Raw genomic sequence first — 23,425 nt, forward strand, 5'->3', positions numbered from 1 at the left:
TGTCTGCCATTGAGGCAAAATTAAAAAATTAAATAAAGAAATGGAGTTCGATGGAAAAAATGCCATATAAAGGGCAGAGAGCAAAGTTATCAAGAAAAACCAACAATAAAACCAGAAGGTAGCAAGAAACACGTCAGAAGGCTAGGAAAAATGCTTGGATGAAGTCCAACTAGAACTTCTTCGCTCCACGGAGAAGGAAGAACTGAGGTACCACAAGCCAATATCGGGTGGGAAGGCACTCGTGCATAGACGGTGTGGGCAATCGTGAAGCTTCTTTGAAGCATAAAGTAACACTACACTTTTCACTGTCTGTACCAGGCTCTGTGGATGACATCACCCACGTGAGAATATGCTGCCTGCTTGTCCAAGAATAATGAAGAGAATTGAATCAATTCAGATCTCTAAAAAGGTACACAGCAGAGTTGGCATCCTAATTCTGTAAGACAGCCAATGACATAGTAATACCAGTAGCAATGTTTTTGTTTATTTGTTATTTAGAATAATGCATAAAATTTAAAAAATTTGTACTTACAATATAAACATCTCAACTAGTCATACAGAAGCCAAGGTAACAGCTTAACTGAAAGATATTACTAAGACAATCCTTCTTAGCTCCTCTAAAATTGTCAAGTATCCTGTAAGAACTTAGAGCCTATGTAGGTCAGGCATAATTATACAAAAGGAGTTGAGAAGCAACTTTCCATCCATCCATTTGTCTGTCTGGGGCAAATTTACAAAATTAAGAGCATATACATAAGCATGGATTAATGAGACAAAGCCAAAATGAATTTAGTGAACAGAAATCTTGCCTCACCAATCCACTACATTTCTTTGAATGGGTGAAATAAACATGTGAATAAAGATGAGTCAGCTGATATTGTGTATCTGAATTTTCAAAAGGTATTTGACAAAGTATCTCATGAAAGACTTCTGAGGAAATTAGAAAGTCATGGAATATGAGGTAATGTGTTTTATGGAGAATGAGATGTACAGCGTCAGCATCAATGAAACAAACTTGGTTTTTCTTGTTGCGTAGGACTTTTTGGACCCCGGTTCGATTGCAGAAGTTAAGATAGTTTTAAATCTAACAGATGCTGCCACTGTCATCTTGAAATAGGGACATTGGATCATTTGTTCTATTGTCATTTAATACTTAATTTTTGGAAATCGATATGGGGACAGATTAATACCATATTGGAGTCTTCGATTCCACTGACATATGATGTAGTCATATGTGGGACATTATTAAATCTTAAACCCCCTTTGGACCGATATAAAAGCAGACGGTTCCTTATTATGACTGGGATGGTCACATACAATTGGAAAAATTATGTTCGCCTTAATTTTCCTTTCTGGTGGGCAAATTTATGCTTATGCTATAGATATGAGAAGATAAATGCTGATATGTTGGGGCATAGTAATGTATTTAAATTGGTGTGGGGCCCAGTGACGTCTTTTATCACTTCATCATAATTGTCTCTTATCTTTACTTTTTGTAATTTCTACACACATCCAGGGTAGGGTGGGAGGTTGGGTGGGGAGGGTTATTTCTTTGTTATACTCATAAGAACATAAGAAGCGCCATCTCTGGATCAGACCTTCGGTCCATCAAGTTCGGTGATCCACACATGCGGAGGCCCTGCCAGGTGTACACCTGGCGTAATTTTAGTCACCCATATCCTTCTATGCCTCTCGTAAGGAGATGTACCTCTAGTTTGCTTTTGAATCCTAGGACGGTCAATTCCGCAATAACCTCCTCCTTGTTCATATATATATATATATATATATATATATATATATATATATATATATAAGTAATAGTAGGGGGGTTATTCTTTATGTAATTTTATTGATTGATAATAAGTGCAATGGTTAATGTATGTATGTATAGTGTCTGCACTTTTTACTGATTTGAAAATTAATAAAGTTTTTAAAAATAAAAGTCATGGAATATGAGGTAATATGGATTAAGAAGTGGTTAAAAGATAGAAAACAGAAAGTAAGGTTAAATGGTCAATATTCTCAATGGAGAAGGTTAAATAGTGGGGTTCCTCAGGGGTCTGTGCTGGGACTGCTGCTTTTTAACATATTTATCAGTGTTCTAGAGATGGGAATAACTAGTGAGATAATTAAATTTACTGATGACACAAAGTTGATCAAAGTTGTTAAATTGCAAGAGGACTTTGCGAGACTGGGAGTCAGGTCATCAAAATGACAAATGAAGTTTAATGTGAACAAATGCAAAGTGATACATGTGGGAAAGAGGAATCCATATTAAAGCTACATGATGCTGGGTTCCACAGTACGAGTCTTTGCTCAGGAAAAGGATCTACAAGTCATCGTTGCGGATATGTTGAAATCCTCATCTCAGTGTACAGCAATGACTACACAAGTAAATAGAATGATAGGAATTATCAGGAAAGGAATGGAAAACAAAGATGTGAATGTTATAATGCCTTTGTACTGCTCCATGGTGCAACTGCACCACAAATACTGTGTGCAATTATGGTTGCCAAATCTCAAAAAGATATAGGGGAATTAGAAGAGGTATAGAGAGGGGCGCTAAAAATGATTAAAGGGGCGGTGGGTATTGTTGTATATGGTACGAAACATTCTTGAACATCTACTGTATCGTCTGTTGCATTTTTTCCTGTTTTACTGATTGTTCAATAAAAATTGTTTTCACTTAAAATGATTAAAGGGATGGGATGATTTCTCTGTTAAGAAACGTTAGGGCTCTTCAGCTTGGAGAAGAGATGGCTTAGAGTAGCTATGATAGAGGTCTATAAAATAGTGAGTGGAGTAGAAAATATCAGGACTATGAGCATGCAATGAAGCTACTAAGTACCGTATTTTCACGCATATAACGCACGCGTTATACGCGTGAGCGCGTTTTACAATGTTTTTTTTACATAGTTCCCCCCTCCCTCGACGTCCGATTCACCCCGCAGGACCGCTCACACCCCCCCCAGATGTCCGATTCATCCCCCCCCCCGCAGGACCGCTCGCACCCCCACCCCGAAGGACCGCTTGCACCCCCACAGCCTCCCCACCCACCCCCATCATCATGGAGAAGCTCCTACCGTTCTCCTGCTGCTTCCTCTGCCGGCGGACCCGGGCCTTCTGTGAGCCCTGCTCTGAAATGCTTCAGCACAGACGCAGGGCTCACAGAAGGGCCGGGACTGTCGGAAGAGGAAGCATTTCAGAGCAGGGCTCACAGAAGGCCCAGGACCGCTGGCAGAGGAAGCAGCAGGAGAACGGTAGGAGCTTCTCCATGATGATGGGGGGGTGGGGAGGCTGTGGGGATGCGAGCGGTCCTTCGGAGTGGGGGTGCGAGCAGTCCTGCGGGGGGGGGGGGGGGGTGAATCGGACGTCGGGGGGGGGGGTGCGAGCGGTCCTGCGGGGGGAATCGGACGTCGGGGGGGGGGGGGCATCAGGCTTTCAGGGTGGGGACAGGACTTAAAGGGGGAGAGGAGAGTCGGGGCGGCCAGAGGAGAGTCGGGGTGGCCAGAGGAGAGTCGGGGCGGGCGAAAGGAGAGTCAGGGCGGCATGCGCGGTATATGGGTGCGCGCGGTATATAAAAGTTTCTTTACATAAATTACAGTTTCCCGCGCGCTATACCCGTGTGCGCGTTTTACACGGGTGCGCGGTATATGAGTGAAAATACGGTAGTAGATTTAAAACAAACCAGAGAAAATATTTCTTCATTCAACATGTAATTAAACTCTGGAATTCGTTGCCAGAGAATGTGATGAAAGCAGTTAGCATCTAGATGGACTTGGAAAAATCCATTGCTTATTCCTAGAATAAGCAGCATAAAATCTGTTTTATTCTTTGAGATCTTGCCAGAAACTTGTGACCTGGGTTGGCCACTGTTGGAAACAGGATACTGGGCTTGATGGACCTTTGGTCTTGTCCCAGTATGGCAACTATGTTCTCTGAAAGTTTAATGGAATGGAATGAAATTTGGCATGTGAGAAGAACAAAACAACAAATAAAAGACATATCAACTTTGAAAATGAGCCAAATCAGAACAGGATTTCCAGAGGAATAAACACCTCTTCCGAAAAGAGACTACTCCTTTCAAACTCTCTTCTTGTTCTCTATTCTCCCAACCACTCAAATTGCCCCATCCAAAAAACTTATTTTTTGTGACTTCCCCCACCACTTGGTAAAACTGTACTACCTCTCTCAAAATGCCCCCAAAGACTACCTCCCACAATAACTTCCCACAAATGTCCCATCGCCTTGTACACTCCTTTTCCCTCAAAATACTTTCCACAACTGTCTCCTCATGATAACTTCCCTATCTAAAACTACCTCACCATTCCGTTAACTACTCCTACACCAAAGAAAATACCCTCTCAACTGTCCCTCCCTCCACAACTATCCCTATCATCTGCTGCATTACCTCCAGCTACCACCTCTTGCAAAGAACACACCACAGAAATACACATACACACAAAAGGATTATAAATCCCTAGCTGTGATATACTGCATTTTAAGCTATTCAGAATTATTTTTCATTTACCTTATATACTCGAATATAAGTCAAGACCCCCATTTTCCTCCCCAAAAGGAGACAAAATGGTTGACTCAAATATAACTCAGGCGGCTTAATATTCAAGTGCCCTGCCCTGCCAGGCTCTGTACCCAGCCCCCTCCTTGCCAGGCACTGCACCCAGCCCCTTTCCCTCCTTCCCCTGCACCCAGCCCCCTTCCTGCCAGGCACTGAACCCAGCCCTCTTCCCTCCCTCCCAGTCAGTCAGGAAGCCGCTCAGCATCGAGCAGCAGCATCAAAGCACTCTCCTGCTCGGTGCCTCTCAGCAGCTGAAGAAACCTGATCTCACGGCAGCCGCCACCAACCAGGTTAGCAGCGGGGCAGGAGCACGGAAAGCTTGCTCCTGCCCTCTGCACATCTGTACCACCAGGGATCAGCAGAGGAGGTATGATGATAGGACAGGGAGAGAAGGCAGACTGCAATAATTCTGGGAGGAGGGTGCTGGCCCAAATATAAACCGGGACTTCCATTTTTGGGCCAATTTTACAGCCCCAAAATCACAGTTTATATTCGAATATACGGCAATTTGCTATTGCTTATGTGAAACTTTCTGACTGATTTGTACTGTTTTCTTATTGGTTGCTATGTGTACTGCAAGTAATAACTGTTGCTATGGACAAGGCTAAATTAAGACAGAATAGGAAGAAAATGAGGGGGAAGTGGTATTATAGTAAAGATCATATTGAAGCAACACAATTGCAGGGTAAAGAAAATGAACTCTGGGACAATCTGGAAGGAAAAATTATGTTCTTACCTGTTAATTTTCTTTCCTTTAGACACAGAAGATGAATCCAGAGATCAGTGGGGATAGCACACATCTACCAGCAGGTGGAGATAGAGAAACTGATTAACAGGTGGTCTTATTGGCTGGCACACCTCCTTCAGTATTGCTCCTTGCCCAAGCATCCGGAACTAGTAATATGCTTATCATGTAAAAATCTTCTTTCCCATAAACTGCTTTCCCATAACCACATTCAGTAACAAAACAGGCAATAAACAGAAAACAACTACCAAGTATAACAAAACTTCAGAAACTTGCAAAAGATAAACCAACAGACTGTTCTCTGCGACTGATGAAGAACTGAGGAAGTCAGTATGTTGAGATTAGGCCAGGAGACCAAGGTCTAGGAAATCTCAGCAATGAGCTGTAACAGCTGAACAATGAGCTGTAACAACTGAACTGACAGTACCCAATTTTCGGGATGTAGAAGATTTATGTGAATAATTCAGTATAAACATTGCTCTTGTCCGGAATCGGGAGCCGCCGATAAAAGATGAGCCACCGCTGACCGACGCTAGACCCTTGCCGCACTCAACAACCGAGGACGTTGTGAACTTCCCTGACTGATGAGAAATGCCACCGGCGTGACACTGGCAGTAAAGACTCTCATCGACCAGTCCGGAATCATGGCCTGAAACGCCTAAAGCACAAACCTGAATAGTCTACAACCCCAGAAGACTGAACGAAAACTGAATGTCCGCCAGAGACCAGACTTCTTGTGTTGAGGATTGAAGACACTGAGCCCCATAATTTAATAGACTTGCCTGATTGGTGAGAATGAGCCTGTCCAGTGATGACCGTGGCATGCCTTTGAACCGACAGAACTCGCTGAGCGATTCTTGAGAAGTCCACTGGAGAACATGAATGCAGGCTGGAAATGCCTCAAAGCACCGGAACAGAAGTGACTACTGCAGCGGTCTCAGATGAAAGCAAGCCCGAGACCATCCTTTAGAGTCGCCAACATGGATAATAGAACTGGTACATAATCCCATACCCTCGGCCTTGGTGACTGAAGAAAGGAATCTGGTACAGTAACATGTTGCTCCGAACTCTGGGAAGAACACATTCCTCACCCACCCCCCAGATATTCCAATGAATAAGGCGGGGTTAAAGAAAAGACCCGTTTGTGCCACTGTCAAACCGTTCTATATGGAAGACTCCGAATCAACTATACATTTAAGAAAAAATGTACCTGAATCTTCGTGAGAAAACTCCACCAGAACTATCATCACCTTCGAAAACGTCTGTGGAACCATGGCTAGGACAAATGGCAACCGTTGAAACAGAAAGTGGCAGCCTAGGAGGTAAATGGAAATACCACCCATGCAGTGTCTACTTAGAAACATGGAAGCAATCTACTTGAGATTGAGCTCTGGAAGGAACTCCTCTGGAGGAAATGCTGTAACGACTTGCACCGCGTCCCTGCAGAAATTACTGACTATGAGAAGCTAATTTATCCATACGAGATCCAGCTCCGAGCTGACTGATCCCCCCCTTCTTGAGCACTATAAAGTAAATTGAATAACCTTCCTTGCCCCTTGTTCCGGAGGAACTGGAACTACTGCCCTAATTCCATTAACACTTGAAGAGGGAGTCGCACAATCGGCACCTATGGCTGCTCAATACACGGTGACCTCAAGAATGAATCTGGAATGGCAGAGAATTCAAAGTTGCAATTACCCTGAATAACATCCAAAGCCCGAAGACCGGACATCATCACGTCTCCTCCCCCGCCCGAAAGCCTGACAGACATATACCTAAGGAGCTGGCAGAGGGAGACAAGACCCCTTCAAAGTAAAGCGCGGGAGGTCTGGGTACGTGCAGGACGCAAGTTGCAATTTCTGGACCAACGAAAGGAATACTTCTGCAAAAATTCCAGGCTTGCATCGGAAGACAGAACATCCATGCAGCGATACATCATGGAATTATGAAAAACAACATTGTGACGGGGAGGTCTTAAAAGAACTCCTAGGAGTAACCTGCATTAACCTCCATCATCCGGATTCCCAAAAATCAACTGCCCTTAAAGGGAAGGCGCACGAGACACAAACTAGAAGCTGCCAACCTCATCCCAGGCTGCAATCCCAAATGAGAACCTTATGGAGGATTCCAACGGACACATATGCTTCGTCACCCTGAGACCCACCTGTGTCGCGGCTCAAAGCTGAAAAGAGGTCCCACATAGTAATGTGGATAGGGATCAAGTTGGAAATATGGACTTGTATACTGCCTCTTTTTTTTTTTGGCAAAGTGGTAGTCTTGGAGGACTAAGTGACTTGGCCAGGGCCACAAATAGGTGTGGAACCAGTCTTGACAATTTGGGAGGCCGGCTAACAGGCGCCCTGAGAGGATAGCAGGTTCAGAAACCTGTGCGACAACCTGTGCAACACGGAGGCTTTACTACTGTAGAAACAAAAAAGACGGTCCCGATCGCACCAAAAAGTGAAGAGCGACCAGGCCCCCATGCTCTGTCATCACAGACTTCCCGAAGTCCAAATCAATTCCTACTACCACTAGGAAAAATGTCTATAGCAGAAACAGAGACATGCAGCGCTGCACCGAGGCACAACGAAAGAAAATCCCTTCATGTGTATTTGTTATCAGATACCCCGGGATATAAAAGGAAAATCGTTACTTCGCTCCGGGTATCCACCTGCCGCTGAACTCCCTCAGCGGCGATTTGCCTCCTGCTGCCCCAGTCGAGATATCAACCGAAACTGGGCAGTTGAGCATAGAACTGAGGCTCCCTCCAAAGCGCCCCTAGGCAAACCCGGATGGGCCCCATCCAAGAGGAAAGCGCTGTGCATCAACAGAGGCCTGGGAGAAAACAGAGCCTGTCTCATGCTTGCTGACCCGGCTGACTCAGACAACCCAGCTGCCGCAGAATCAAAGAAAGGAAACGAGGCCCGGGAAAAAAGGACAACGAATGCAGTAGCACTGTTGCTTGCAGAAGAAAACCCGCGCGTTCCTCCTGTGCGCGGGAACGGCACAATTCCATCAGCATGATACTACTGTAATCTCGCCCACAGAGCCCTAAGTTCAATCTCCGTGAACAACCTCTCCCGCACACGAGAGAAGGAGAGCTGGGCTGCGCTTCGAGCGGGCAGGAAAAAATAGCAATGGCTGGTTATTGCCTCCCCCCGCAGGGTGTGTTCAGCCGGCCGAACACAGGCCCTATGGTTTTCGGCGCTGTCTACACGCAAACACCTGTTCCCCACCACTCTGTCGACAAAATGAACAATGAACTCCCCTAAGAGACTTAATCAACCAGCAGACACAATAAAGAAAGTGAACACAGCTCACCGCACGAGGAGAAGGAAGCAGAGGCAGGGGAGCAGGCAAGGCACTAGAAGGAGAGGCGAGGCGCCAGAGTAGAAGCAGGCAACAGCGGGGTAGCGGCGAGAGTAGCTTCAGCCACCCCACCATGTCACCAGCTAGCGACCGGGCTCCTCCTCCATAAAAGGAGGCGAGCCAACGGGCGCAGCTCACAGCTCACCACATGAGAAGGAAGCAGAGAGGCAGGGGAGCAGGCGAGGCGCTAGAAGGAGAGGCGAGGCGCCGGAGTAGAAGCAGGCAACAGCAGGGTAGTGGTGAGAGTAGCTCCACCCACCCCACCACATCACGTCACCATCTAGCGATTGGGCTCCTCCTCCATAAGAGGCGAGCCAACAGGCGCAGCTCACAGCTCACCGCACGAGAAGGAAGCAGAGAGGCGAGCCAACGGCGTTCGGCGCGCGGCAAAGGCGCTCGCCTTAGCGAGAGCGCCTTTGCAAAGAGCCTTAAGAAGAGCCAAGTCGCAAACGACAGAACACCTGGGGTCAGCAAGGTATAAAAAACAAAACAAAAAAACCCACTTAACTCACTTGCAATTAACAGCAGGCAAACTAACACACAGCTACCAACATAACTAACAGCAGGCAAACCAACACACAGCTACCAACACATACACAGCAAGCAGACAAATCGACATAAGTAGGCAAACCAACACACAGTTACCAAACTAACAACCGGAGACTAACAACAGGCAGGAAGGCAGACCTACAACCGGAATACAACCGTACTACAAACAACAACCAGAGTACAGACCCAAGTGAAAAGACAGGACCAGGAATGGCAGGGAAGACGAGAAACACCAAGAATACAATCAAGATCATCTCCCCGGCTGCTGAAGAAATCCAGATGAAGGCAGTCTCTGTGCAGACTGAAGATGACCCCCCCCCCCCCGATGAAAGGCGGAGATCTCTGTACAGACCGAAGTTGAGCCCCATCTGAGGACTTCAGTCTCTGTACAGACAGAAGAAGACACCTAGCAACAATTCAATGGAGGCATCCTGCAGGAACTGACGAGTCTGAGGGAAGAAGTGCAGCGAGGCTTTCATCGATGGAGTCCTCCTAGAACTGTCTCAGGTCTCTGAACAATTGCACGAAGACAGGTCCATTCTCAAGACACCCGAACCAACCGGGCATGCAGCATTGGAAGTAATGGCTGGGGTACAAGAGGAGACTCGAGACGATGAAACCTGGCAACTAGTCACCTCTGCAAGCAAACAAGAAGAGACTCAGGACGACGGAACCTGGCAACTAGTCACCTCTGCAAGCAAACAAAGAAGACAGTCCTCCACTTGGGTATCTTCAAGCAAGCACAGCAACCTCACATCGACTTCACAGATCACCCTAAGCAACAGATTCCAGCTCCTACAAGATAGACCCACCAGCGGAACTCAGGAGGATACTCAGAAGGACTTCCAAGAGTGTAACCTCAAAACCCAGCAGACGACACCAACTCAAGAAGCAACAAATCAGTACCCCCCCAAGAAGAAGCGCAGAGTGGTTGTCATTGGGGACTCCATGCTGAGGGGTACCGAGGGACCGGTATGCAGACCAGATCTACAAGCAAGAGAGATCTGCTGTCTACCAGGAGCCAAGATCAAAGACATGACTACCTGTATTGGAAAAATAATCAAGCCCCAAGACCACTTATCCAATGCTTCTCATCCACATCGGGACAAACGACACTGCCAGGAACTCACCGGAGAAGATACAGGAAGACTTTAGAGCCCTAGGAGAAAAACTGAAGCAGCTGGAAGCGCAGGTGGTCTTCTCCTCCATCCTACTGGTAAGAGACAAAGGAAGAGCCAGGGAAGACTAATGTGTGGCTTAGTGGATGGTGCAAGGAGATGAACTTTGGCTTCCTGGACCACGGAGATGCACTACAGGGACCAGACGGGCTGCACGTAATCGGAAGATGGAAGAATGTCCTGGGACGACGCCTGGCTCACTTACTATGGAAGGCTTTAAACTAGGTGAGCCGGGGGAGGGGACCCACTCTCACTCAAGTTGGGTAAGTAACTCGGAGGTAAGAAATCGCGCGAACACTGAAGGGGACAGAGGGAGGGAAGGAGGGAGGTGGAGCAAGAGCCACAGGCTTAGTATCTGAGGTAAGAAATCAAGTCGGCAGAATGGGAGACAGAGGGAGAGATGGTGACTCCATCTTGGAGCCAGGGGAGAAAATAAATCGTATGGACAGGGGGACAGAGGGGAGAAATCACATGGATACTGATGAAGACAGAGGCAATAGTAAGGATGACAAAAGCAAAATTGAAGGCAAGAATGAAGGGGACACCGATGAAGACAGAGGCAATAACAAGGATGACAAAGGCAAAATTGAAGGCAGGATGGAAGGGGGCAAAGGCAAGAACGGAGGGGACAAAGGCAAGAATGAAGGTGACAAAGGCAGAACTGGAGGCAAGATTAAGGGGGATAAAGGCATGAATGAAGGGGACAAACTATCTCAGTCAGAAATCACTCCATGCAAAAAGATAGAATGGACAGCAATGTATGTTAATGCCCGTAGCTTGGGCAACAAAATGCTGGAACTTGAAACGGAAATGAGAAACGCCGACCTCGATGTAGTGGCGATATCAGAAACATGGTTCTCGGAGTCCCATGGATGGGATACGGTCATACCAGGATATAACTTACTCAGTCGAGATAGAGAGGGCAAATCAGGCGGAGGAGTAGCTCTGTACATTAGAGATGACATCAAAGTAACTAATATCACAGACATCAAGTATACGGGAGAATCCCTCTGGGTGAACCTTGCCAGGGGCAATAACAAATGCCTATATCTTGGTGTTGTATACAGACCACCAAGACAAAAGGAGGATGCCGATGAACTAATGGATGACATAGAGACCATCACACTGCATGGAGATACAGTGCTGGTGGGAGACTTTAATATGCCCGATGTGGACTGGAACAAATCTTGCGCTACAACCAGCGGCAGTAAGAGGCTACTTGCCTCCATGCAAGGAGCATACCTCAAGCAGATGGTATTAGAACCCACCAGGGACCAGGCAATCTTGGACCTGCTGCTCACCAACGGTGACAGTGTAACAGAGGTATCGGTGGGAGACACCTTGGCATCCAGCAACAACAACATGGTTTGGTTCCACCTCAAGAAAGGAACCACTAGGCCAAACACATTGACTAAGGTCCTAAATTTTAAGGGAACTAACTTTCAGGACATGGGGGACTATGTTTACAAAGTGCTGCAAAACCAAAGTACAACAGACAAGGTAGAGGAACTATGGTCGACTCTAAAATCTACCCTGCAAGGAGCAACCAACATATACATCAAAACCGAGAGCAAATGACGCAGAAAAATTAGACCACAGTGGTTCTACGCGGAGATCTCAGAATTAGTAAGGCAAAAAAAAAAAAGCTTTTGTAAACTACAAACAATCACAACGACCGGAAGCTAAAGAAACCTATCTGGCTAAAGCCAGAAAAGTTAAAACGACAGTCAGAGAGGCCAAACTACGGATGGAAGAAAACATAGCTAGTAAAGGAAGGGGAGAAATCCTTTTTTAAATATGTTAGCGATAGGAAGAAGAACACAGGCGGTATTGGGCGCCTAAAGAAATCTGACGGCAACTTTACAGATTTGGATGCAGACAAGGCAGAAATACTCAACAACTACGGTACTTCTGTTCAGTCTTCACCTGTGAAGCTCCAGGATCCGGTCCTCAGCTACAGACAAAGGGGAATTTGGAGGACCCATTCCGGGACATGGAGTTTACTTAGAGCGAAGTCTACCAAGAATTATCGAAGTCTACCAAGAATTATCGAAATTAAAAGTAAACAAAGCTATGGGCCCAGACGATCTACACCCTAGAGTACTTCGAGAACTGAGGGATGTCCTGGCGGAGCCGTTAGCTGTGCTCTTCAATCTTTCCCTGAGTGAGGGGAAAGTTCCCCTGGACTGGAAAACTGCCAATGTTATCCCACTCCACAAAAAGGGATGCAGGTCACATCAATAGTCTCACATCAATAGTGAGTAAACTGATGGAGAAGTTGTTCAAAAACAGATTGGACACATTTCTAGATGATGAAAGATTAAGGGATCCCCACCAGCATGGCTTTATAAAGGGAAGATCTTGTCAATCCAACCTGATAAGCTTCTTTAACTGGGTAACAAAAAAACTGGATGAGGGTGAGTCCCTGGATATCGTGTATTTAGACTTTAGCAAGGCTTTTGATAGTGTTCCACACCGTAGGTTATTGAATAAGATGTACTCGTTAGGACTAGGAAAAACACTGACAGCATGGGTACAAGACTGGCTTAGCGGCAGACTTCAAAGAGTAATGGTGAACGGTATCCCCTCAAAAACGTCAAAGGTGACCAACGGAGTGCCACAGGGCTCGGTCTTGGGCCCGATGCTATTTAATATCTTTATTAGGGATTTAACTCAGGGACTTCGAGGCAAAATTACATTATTTGCTGATGATGCAAAACTATGCAACATTGTGGGCAGAGCAACCGGGCCCAGCACTATGGAGAAGGACCTGCTTTTGTTGGAACAATGGTCCAGTACTTGGCAACTAAACTTTAATGCCAAAAAATGTAAAGTAATGCACTTTGGGAGCGGAAACCCATGCAGAACATACACCTTGAATGGTGAAAAATTAGCGAGAACCACTGCAGAAAGGGACTTGGGAGTTCTCATCCGAGAAGATATGAAAGCTGCCAATCAGGTGGAGAAAGCTTTAGCAAAGGCTAGACAAATGCTGGGTTGCATCAGAAGGAGCTTTATCAGTCGAAAGCCTAAAGTCATACTACCGTTATACAGATCCATGGTGAGACCTCACCTGGAGTACTGTGTCCAGTTTTGGAGGCCACATTATCAAAAAGATGTGAAGAGAATGGAGTCGATCCAGAGAATGGCCACTAGGATGATCCAGGACTTAAAGACATCACATATGAAGGATGACTGACCAGACTGCGCCTATATTCTCTTGAGGAGCGCAGAGAAAGAGAGGACATGATAGAAACATTCAAATACATCACCGGTCGCACTGAAGTGGAGGAAGAATTATTTTTTCTTACGGGTCCCACGGCAACAAGAGGGCATCCGCTAAAACTTAAGGGGGGAAGATTTCATGGTGACACCAGGAAATACTTCTTCACCGAACAGGTGATTGATCGATGGAATAAACTTCCACGCCAGGTGGTCGAGGCTAGTAGCGTACTCGACTTCAAAAGTCGATGGGACAAATAGGTGGGGGTGCTACAGAGTTATGCATAAAAGATGGGTACACCAAGGAGGGAGGATTCTTGAGTGGGCAGACTTGTTGGGTCGCCGTCCCTCTTCTGCCGTCAAATTCTATGTTTCTACGGAAACACTTCAGCAGAAAACGGCAAATAAATAAAGTTATGACACTAACATTACTCTCACCCACAGCAACAGTAAAGCTATTTAAACCAGGAGAAACAATAAGGTAAAAGTAAAATTCCTCTCACCAAAGGCTACAGGAAAGTTGTTAACACTGGAAACTGTAGACTGTCAGAGAAGTACAGTCCAGCTACATCCGCCAGTTCTCTCTCTCTTTTTTTTTTTTAAATGGGAAAGAAGAAAAAAGTGAGAGAATCATCAATACCCCTCAATCCATCGGAGGGGAGGGTGGAGCAGGGACCTGGGGGGGCCCAGGTGTAACTCCCAAAGCCGGCACCGTTCAGCCGGACACCCCTGTCTTACTGAAGAGAAAAATTCTCAAAAGAAGAAAATTAATCGTCCAGTCACAGCCAGAATCCAGGAGCTAGTTGAATAGCGACCATCACCTGCTGGGAGATAGAGCATACTGAAGACACAGGAGGTGTGCCAGCTAATAAGACCACCTGTTAATCAGTTTCTCTATCTCCACCTGCTGGTAGATGTGTGCTATCCCCACTGGTCTCTGGATTCATCTGCTGCTGTTGCTAAAGAAAGAGGGAATGGAAAATGTATTTAAGTTGGTATAATATACAGACCTCCTTCACAGAAGAAGTGGATAGATATTTAATAATAAACATTCAGAATATAGCTATGGAAGAGAAAATATTACTAATAGGTGATTTTAACATGCCAGATGTTGATTGGGTTATTCCTACTGCAGGATCTTTTAGAAGTAGGGAAATCCAGGATTCTCTACAAGGAGAACTGTTCCAGCAGTTGGCAATGGAACCCACGCAGGATGGAGTCATACTGGACTTAATGCTTACAAATAGGGAGTGTTTCTAATGTTTTAGTGGGTGATCATCTGGCATCCACTGATCACCACATGGATGGAGTGTGTGAGCAGAAGGGGAAAAGGTTGGATAGGTTCCTGCTGGAACAGAACATACGCAGGTAAAGCTAGACTCAAATAGGGCACTGGTCTTTGACCTAAGGGCCTCTGCGTGAGCAGACTGCTGGGCACAATGGACCACTGGTCTGACCCAGCAGCAGCAAATCTTATGTTCTTATGATAGAGTGGGGGGGGGGGGCCTTGAAAAAGTGCATGAGGTGTGTATGTGTCAATGGAATGGGGTGGTAGTTTACAGGAAGGTACAAGGGAAATTGCTGTGGTAGTGGTGGTGGTGAGGGGAGGGGGGTATTTCATGCCTTGGAGGAGATGAAAGCCCTTATAATTGGGGAATTCTGCAAAAGAAAACAACAAATAATGGGTGCAGAATTTTAAAGACTTTTCCATTTTTTTTGCGCAGCATTCCCCCAGAAGTAATAAAACAGTCTTCTGAATATAAAAATGCTACTTAGAATATGGATATAACCTTTCAAGTTCATCATCTAATACAAAATGGGCAATCATTTTAATTGTAGAAATATAAAAACCACTTATAGGTTAGATTAAAAATGTATCTCAGAAGAAGGGATAGCCTATTTTCTAAAAGACTCTTCTGAATTTAATATGAATATGGCTTAGATGCTCACTGTATTTGTGGCTCGTTAGTCTGCCTATAGCAGCCCTATTCAGAACCTTAAATTGTAAGAGGCTATTCCCTACTGTCTCACAGACACAGCATTTGACTACACCTGTATCATATGCAGAAAGGAGGACAAAGCTCCCTTTTCTGTGAAAAAGTGCTCTCACGATTGTTCAGCAAATAAGCACCATTTCCTCTGGCATTCACTTTTTCCTTAGATATTATCTGGAGCAAGGTTAGGAAAAACATTGATGCAATAGCCTTCCGGCAATTACCTAATTTTTCAGGCCTCTGTTAGTTATTATCTCCTCACCCCTTCGCATTTACAAACCTTGAAGCAGGTCAAGCAAATCACAGAATGAAAAAGGAAATATAAAGAAGGAAATGTTGCCGATAACTAAGGAAGGACAAACCATCATTTAAATTAAGGTTTGATAATTAAGATAAGAAAAGGAGCATCTCTTGAGGAAGATAATGGAGAGAACAGGGACAGTCCGATTCTTGTTTTAATTAAAACCTTTTCTTTAAGCATTGTGCACCAACTCAGAAGTCATACTGGAACAGTAAACAGCATATGCTAAGCCACTTTTTTTTTTTTTTTTTTTGTAACTGACACATTTGAACATTAGAATCATTTAGTTCAGGGGTCTCCAAAGTACGGCCCACTGGCCACATTTGGCCCACGCTATGATTTTATCCGGCCTGCAGAAGAATTGTGCAGAAATGTGCTAACTGGACTAATTTTCCAATGAGAATCTGCAAAAAAAAACCCCAAAAAAACCCCCCAACAAAACAAAACCACAGGATGTTGACAGATTTCAAATGCATTAATTAAAATTGTGTTCAATATATATTGATATTCCATATTATTTTAATATTATTCACAACTTTAATAGTGAATCGTAATTGTATACTTTGCGGTATTTTTTCATTCTTGTTCGGCCTCGATTGACCATGTCAATTTGCGGCGTTGTAGGCAGCTCTCACATACTCTGTAATTAGTTTATAAATTTTTCTGCTTTCAATAAAACTCATATATCTAGAGGTTTTTTTGTTTTTTTTTACTACAGCCCACTGAAAAGTGCTGAAGTACTCAATGTGGCCCTCATGGCGAAAAGTTTGGAGACCCCTGATTTAGTTAAAATCACAGTAGCTTGATATGTAGAAAATAACCAGTTTCTGTTCCCAGCAGAATCAAAAGCTTTGTACCATCAAAATAGTCTTATCCCTCTGTATCGGACTTCATATTGTTCCCCTGTGTTAAGAGTGGAGAAGATAACACCATTTTGCTATTTGGGGTGTCACATGAAATGTGCCAGTGTTGCACTACATACAAGCAGCTGTGCTCTCGGTTACTGATCCCCTGTTACATAAATTGCTTCTCATGCCATGGACCTAAATCTAGTGCAGATTAAAGCAGTATTTCGTGCAAATAGGATGAAAGTAAAGAGTACCTTGATGAACGAGTGGCTGCATGAAAATTGCTGATTTAGAGCAAGGAAGAGAAGCTTCACAGACACAGAATGAGAAAAAGAAAAGAACAAAACAGAAAACAAAAAAACAAAAAGTGAATAATGATCATGAAAGGAGAAATTAATATAACAGACAAAAATGAATAATTTCATTACATTTTACTAACATAATTAAAAGACTATCTTTTAAGATGGCTCAGTGTCTTATACAATTTACATTTAATATACCGAACCTGCCATTTAAATGTTACATAAATGATAAAGACAGTAATATTATATTTTGCATGGAAGATATTATGGTGAAGGAAAAAGCAACAGTAAAAACATGGCCAATTATTTAGGCATGAATCCTTTCCTTTCCATGGAAACAATGAATAAAAAAGAAAAACTATGATTAAAAGCCTACAAATAATAAAATCAAAAAGATTTGCAGCATTAGTTGGGTTCTAGAATTAACTCTGATTTCATACATTTAACAATGGATAGCCAAGTCATAAAAAAGGATATGCCCGCCTCCATGTGACTCTCAGGTGCACACAGAACAATGGTCAAATGTGGGTCAGCAAAAAGTTAGGTTGTCAGTATGACTGTAAGCAAAAATAACTTGAGTTTGCAACCGTGCTGTATATCTATATCAAGTTATAGCAAAGTATGATACTTCACAGCATCAATTAATGTGTTCCTTTTGAGTTGAACCAATAAGGAAAACAATTCATCTGTGTCTCAAAGCTTGCTTTCATTTTGCTACAAAAAATAACCCTGCTTTTCTGGGTTGGCATTACACTATGAACTGTTATATATGCTTATTCCTGAAAAGATTTTCAAATTACTGCACACTTTTCTAACATCTGATATACTCATTACAGAGTACCAATCTTCAGGAAGTAACTGCTGGACACTGTATAGCATACTTACTGTCATTTATCAGCCAGACTGTGCTAAACTTTATATACAATTAATAACCTCTTAAATCAATCTGTATGTTTATGACTAGAAGATGTGAAGACAACCCTTTCTGAGATCCATCTTGACACTGTCTGCATTTGTTTTTGCTCCAGTGGTTGATACCAAGAATTACAAGATTCTCCCAGCTGGCAGAGGGCAGCAATGAGATCCACCTCTATATCAAAACCCTTTAGGACTAACAGGGGTTAGGGTCAACCATGGCATGCCTGTATGTCATTATTCTACATAACATAACATAGTAGATGACGGCAGATAAAGACCCGAATGGTCCATCCAGTCTGCCCAACCTGATTCAATTTAAATTTTTTTAATTTTTTCTTCTTAGCTATTCCTGGGCAAGAATCCAAAGCTTTACCCTGTACTGTGCTTGGGTTCCAACTGCCGAAATCTTTGTTAAGACTTACTCCAGCCCATCTACACCCTCCCAGCCATTGAAGCCCTCCCCAGCCCATCCTCCACCAAACAGCCATATACAGACACAGACCGTGCTAGTCTGCCCAGTACTTGCCTTAGTTCAATATTTAATATTATTTTCTGATTCTAAATCAATAATTTTGTACTTTATAATAGTCTTTACCATTTTGTCCAGCACTAATGTCAGGCTAACCAGTCTATAATTTCCCTGGTCACCTCTGGATCTCTTTCTAAAAATTGGTGTTACATTTGCCACCCTCCAATCTTCTGGTATCATGCTTGATTTTAAAGATAAATTATATATTACTAACAATAGCCTCTATTGATGTTGAATATTTAGGATTATCAGGACACACTTGCTGCTTTTCTCTACCACAAAGGACTGCTTTATGGAACAGATGGTTCAGGAACAGACAAGAGGTAAAGTAATTCTAGACTTAGTTCTTAGTGGAGTGCATGAATTGGTGTGGGAGGTAATGGTTCTGGGGCCACTTGATAACAGTGCTCATAACATGATCATATTTGACATAACCCATGGTAACCCTCCCAGATGATCTTCAAGACCCAAAGGTCCGATATGATGAGCTCCCAGCAATGGATGTAAAGCTGAAGGCGTCCCCCTGTTGGCTGAGGAAGAGGATGAGAGATGGTGATTTTGGTTATGCTCTCCAGTAACAGGTGAAAAAGATTAATGCAATTTGAGTGGAGCAGCCAGCTGAGACTTAGCAGGACATTGCTGCTGCTTCTGTTTCTTTTGTTGCGGCCCAGGTGGAGCAGAGGCTTTAGCTGAGAATCTCCTCTGGTAAGAGGAAGCAGACTTGAAAGATCACTGTGGAGCTGGTTTCTTCTTGGGCTTGACTAGCGTGTCCTAACGAGTTTCATGAGATGATAGTTTTTGGGTGGCGGTGTCTGCAGAATCTCTAAAATGCTTGTCACCCAAGCAAGGGACATTAGCTAGCCGGTCCTGGTGATTAATGTCCATATCTGAAACACGTAACCAGGCCAGTCTCCGCATAGCCACCGACATGGACGTAGCCCTAGAGGTGAGTTCAAAAATGTCATAAGCTAAGCACCCTAAATATTTGTGTAGCTGAAGGACAGAAGAAACCAGTTGCTGGAAACCTTTAGCTTTGCGAGCAGAAACATACTAGATGTTTCAAATAGCAGGAGAAATAGAAGTTGTAATTAACCGCCCTGTTGGCTAACATGGAACTTTGATACAATCTCTTGTCAAACTTATCCATTGTGCATCCCTCCCTTCCTGGAGGTACAGAAGCGTAGACACTGGCTGAAGCAGATTTTTCAGTTTATTCCACCACCAGGGATTGATGGAGAAGCTGGGGCTTATCGAATCCCGGAAGAGAAATGACCTTATAGAGGGATTCCAACTTTCTAGGAGCTACCGGCACAGAAAGAGGGGACTCCAAGTTTTTGTAAGTCTCTCTCAAGATACCATAGAGCGGTAGTTTGAGCAGCACCTTAGGTGGCTGGTCATAATTAAGTGTTTCCAAGTATTCTTTGCTATGTTTGGAATCTGTCTCTAATGGAATGGAGAGATCTTTACCCATCAGCCTGATAAACTTAGAGAAAGATAGAGTTTCTGTCAGCAATGTTTCCGTGGCTGGAGAACGTCTAGGAAAGTCTGAGGCTGAGGAAGATTCAACCTTGGTAGCCGATGGAGAAGGATCTTGATCAGAATCATTGGAGACTTCGGCATCGGGGTGTAGGAATGCTTGGTCTTGCTTGACACCTTGCCGGACCGGTATCCCTTCAGTATCGAGGCCTCAGATCACTTCCTCTTCCAAGTTTTAGGGTGACTGCGGTCCAAGTGTCTGGAGGACGAAGAACGTCAAGAGGTGGAGCGATGCTTGGAAGCAGAGTGTGCCTCAGCATACTGACGCTGAGGAGAGCGGTACCTGGATATGGAGCGGAGCAATGTACTGGTTCAACAGAATGCACCACAGAAGCATCGACGATGTCGGGAAGGATGACCCTCGGTATGCTCAGGCTGGACCGGCACTGGAGAAATCAGTGTCGGGCGCAATTGGTGGAACTGGTCCCCGAGCTCCTGCCGAAGCAAAGCTTCCAACTTTTGCTTCAGGCTAAGCACCGGTATGGAAGGCTTAGTCACTGGTACCTTGGGCGCAGCTACATGTTCCGGCCAGGATGATGCTGATGTAGAGGCACTCCTTGATAAAGGAATGGTACACTTACGGGACTTGTGCAAGGACAGCATGATTTGGCTCAATGCCTTTTTGACTTGCATCCCTGAAGGGGAAGGCTTCTTAGCTGGCTTACCCAATGGGATGGTGTACAATACTCCCCCCAAAGCAAATTTCAAAAAACCGCAAATACGGTTTTTCACCTGTCAAAAGGCAGGGGAGGCAGGAGAGGACAGTTGAGCGCCGGTGGGTGAAGAAAGTCACTAGTGGTCTGCTCCGACCGCCTCCTCTTGTAGTAAAGTCGGGCTACGCCAATCAGGAGCTGCTTTGACATGCAGCTCCTGATTGGTATAGCTTGACATTACTACAGGAAGAGATGGTCGGAGCAGACCGCAAATGAGTGAGTCCACAAACCACAAATTTGCGGGGGAATACTGTACTGCAACACCGGGGTCAACGATGGTGCATCCACCGGTGTTGATAATTTTGGTGTTGAGGTCTTCGATGTCAACGTCACTAGAGTCGATGCAGGTTCACTCTCCATTGCAACACCGAACAGCTTTTCCTGCTGCATGATGCGGTTTTTAAGAGTTCGTTTCTGCAGCAAAGAGCAGCGCTTACACAATAGAACGCGGTGTTCAGGACCCAGACACTGGAGGCACCAGCTGTGAGGGTCTGTAAGCAAGATTGTTCGAGCACAGCGACTGTACTTCTTAAATCCCATCAGCGGGCATGACATGGATGGGAAGACCACCTCAGCTAAAACAAAATCAATGGCTGAGGGAAAAAGGAGGCCCTGCCAGGCCAAAACCCGCCTATGGCAAAAACAAGAAAAAAAGAAGTAAATTTTATTTTTAGTTTAGTTATAAAACGAAAAATAATGAAAAGAAATAAAGATGACTAAAAAAAAGTTAAGAAAACCCGCGAGAGGGGAAGGCAAAGCGACAACAGCCTTTGAATGCGCCTACATCGGGCGGGAAGACACTCGCACATGCGTGGTATGGGCTATTGCGAACTTGCCCCAGGTACAGGGGTACATTAGACAGATTGTGAGCCAGCCGGGACAGACAGGGAAAAATGTTTGAGCACATGAATAAATTCACATAAACCATTCTGAGATTCCCTGGGAGAACAGTATAGAAATTGAATAAATAAATAATTGTCCCCCTAATGACAGAATTCTCTCAATTTTTATACATTGATTGGACTAGCTTATTTTCTGCACAGAAATCTTTCACAATTACTAGTTTTAATGCATCAAACAGATATAAGCCTTCCTTCGTAGTAGAAGGCATTTCCAGAGATCATGTCTCTTACCCACTTTATGCAGTTCTGCCCAATACTGAGAAATAAACTGTTACACATAATATATATATCACATAAGAATAAACTTTACATTCATTTAGCAATCATCAATAACATGATGCATAATTGCACTTATATAATTAAGGTACACATAAAACTAAACTATAAAAATATACCAACTATTTCCATTCTTCTTCCCCCCCCCTATCTGTATTTGGTTTGTTTGATGCATGCAGTTTAATTTTAATTAGTATTCTGCCCCCTGTCCCATTGCCTATTGTTTTAAGAAAATGTATATTTATATTTTGACTGACCTGGGGAATGCTGAGATGTTGCTAGTGATGTCATAGAATTAGAAAGGTTAAGGTTTGCAGTAATACTGAGCTGGCTTTGTACCGCGGGAGGATAAGGAGATGTAGGAGTCAGGAGGGATTCCTCATTGGCTTCCTCGTCAATTCCAGGTAAATACATGTCAATCAAGGCATCCAGAAACTTCACGATGAGCTCAGCATCTTCTGGAATTTGTGTTTGCTGGAAGAGAGATTTTATTTTTTGTTATGTCCCATTTAACATTAGGTCTACACTCCTCCTTCATCTTAGCAATCTCTATTCAGTTTAGACTTGTGACAAGTTTTGATTTCACAGTACTGGGATATGAAATCCTCCATCTATTCATAGCCTAAATGCATGTAGGACAGCGCAACTCTCTTATCTCCCAACCCCTCCTCTAATCTAGGGTGAAAAAGTTCAGTTTCCAACCTCATTTAATTCACCATTTATCTACTCAGACTGCTACTTTAAGAAGGCCATTTTAGATTTGGTTTTCTGTGTATTAAGAGTCTTTCACATAAGAAAAAGTGGCATTTTTAAAATTGCATGTCTACATACTGCAGCACAGGCACTCACAGAAGCAAAGCTACAATGCACACATATTCTTTACAAAATAAGCATGCACACACAAGATTATACATACACATTTATACCTATCTCGAAGCATTTGCATGTGTAATCAGAAAGAATACAACTATGGATTGTTGAGATGAGGAACAAGGCAAGGTCTAGCCATTGGACCACCACAGATAATGAGTTAGGGCTTGGGAGGAAGGGTAGGGGGCTCAACTGAACCACTAACAAGATGCAGAAGATAGAAACATAGAAATAGACAGCAGATAAGGGCCACGGCCCATCAAGTCTGCCCACTCCAATGACCCTCCCTATCTATCTTTGCGGATAGATCCCACATGTCTGTCCCATCTGGCCTTAAAATCTGGCACGCTGCTAGCCTCAATAACCTGAAGTGGAAGACTATTCCAGCGATCAACCACCCTTTCGGTGAAGAAGAACTTCCTAGTGTCACCGTGCAGTTTCCCGCCCCTGATTTTCCACTGATGCCCCCTTGTTGCCGCGGGACCCTTGAAAAAGAAGATATCCTCTTCCACCTCGATGCGATCTGTGAAGTACTTGAATGTCTCGATCATATCTCCCCTCTCTCTACGTTCCTCGAGTGAGTAGAGCTGCAAC

General features: G+C 44.2%; 1 protein-coding gene across 10 annotated transcripts in view; it reads right to left on the reverse strand.

The window, feature by feature from the left end:
* The window catches only part of NF1 (neurofibromin 1), a 393,675-nt gene that overhangs the window by 7,187 nt on the left and 363,063 nt on the right, over positions 1 to 23,425 (reverse strand). For 5 of the 10 annotated variants that reach the window (XM_033922537.1, XM_033922541.1, XM_033922536.1 and 2 more), the window contains 2 exons: positions 22,219 to 22,435; positions 17,040 to 17,093 (listed from right to left, as the gene is read on the reverse strand). In XM_033922537.1, the coding sequence (XP_033778428.1) occupies positions 17,040 to 17,093; positions 22,219 to 22,435 (271 nt within the window). The remainder of the gene's footprint in view (positions 1 to 17,039; positions 17,094 to 22,218; positions 22,436 to 23,425) is intronic. The other 5 variants (XM_033922540.1, XM_033922547.1, XM_033922546.1 and 2 more) reach the window with 1 other exon arrangement.

This window comes from Geotrypetes seraphini, chromosome 15 (assembly GCF_902459505.1).
Source record: "Geotrypetes seraphini chromosome 15, aGeoSer1.1, whole genome shotgun sequence".
NCBI classification, from domain to species: Eukaryota; Metazoa; Chordata; class Amphibia; order Gymnophiona; family Dermophiidae; genus Geotrypetes; species Geotrypetes seraphini.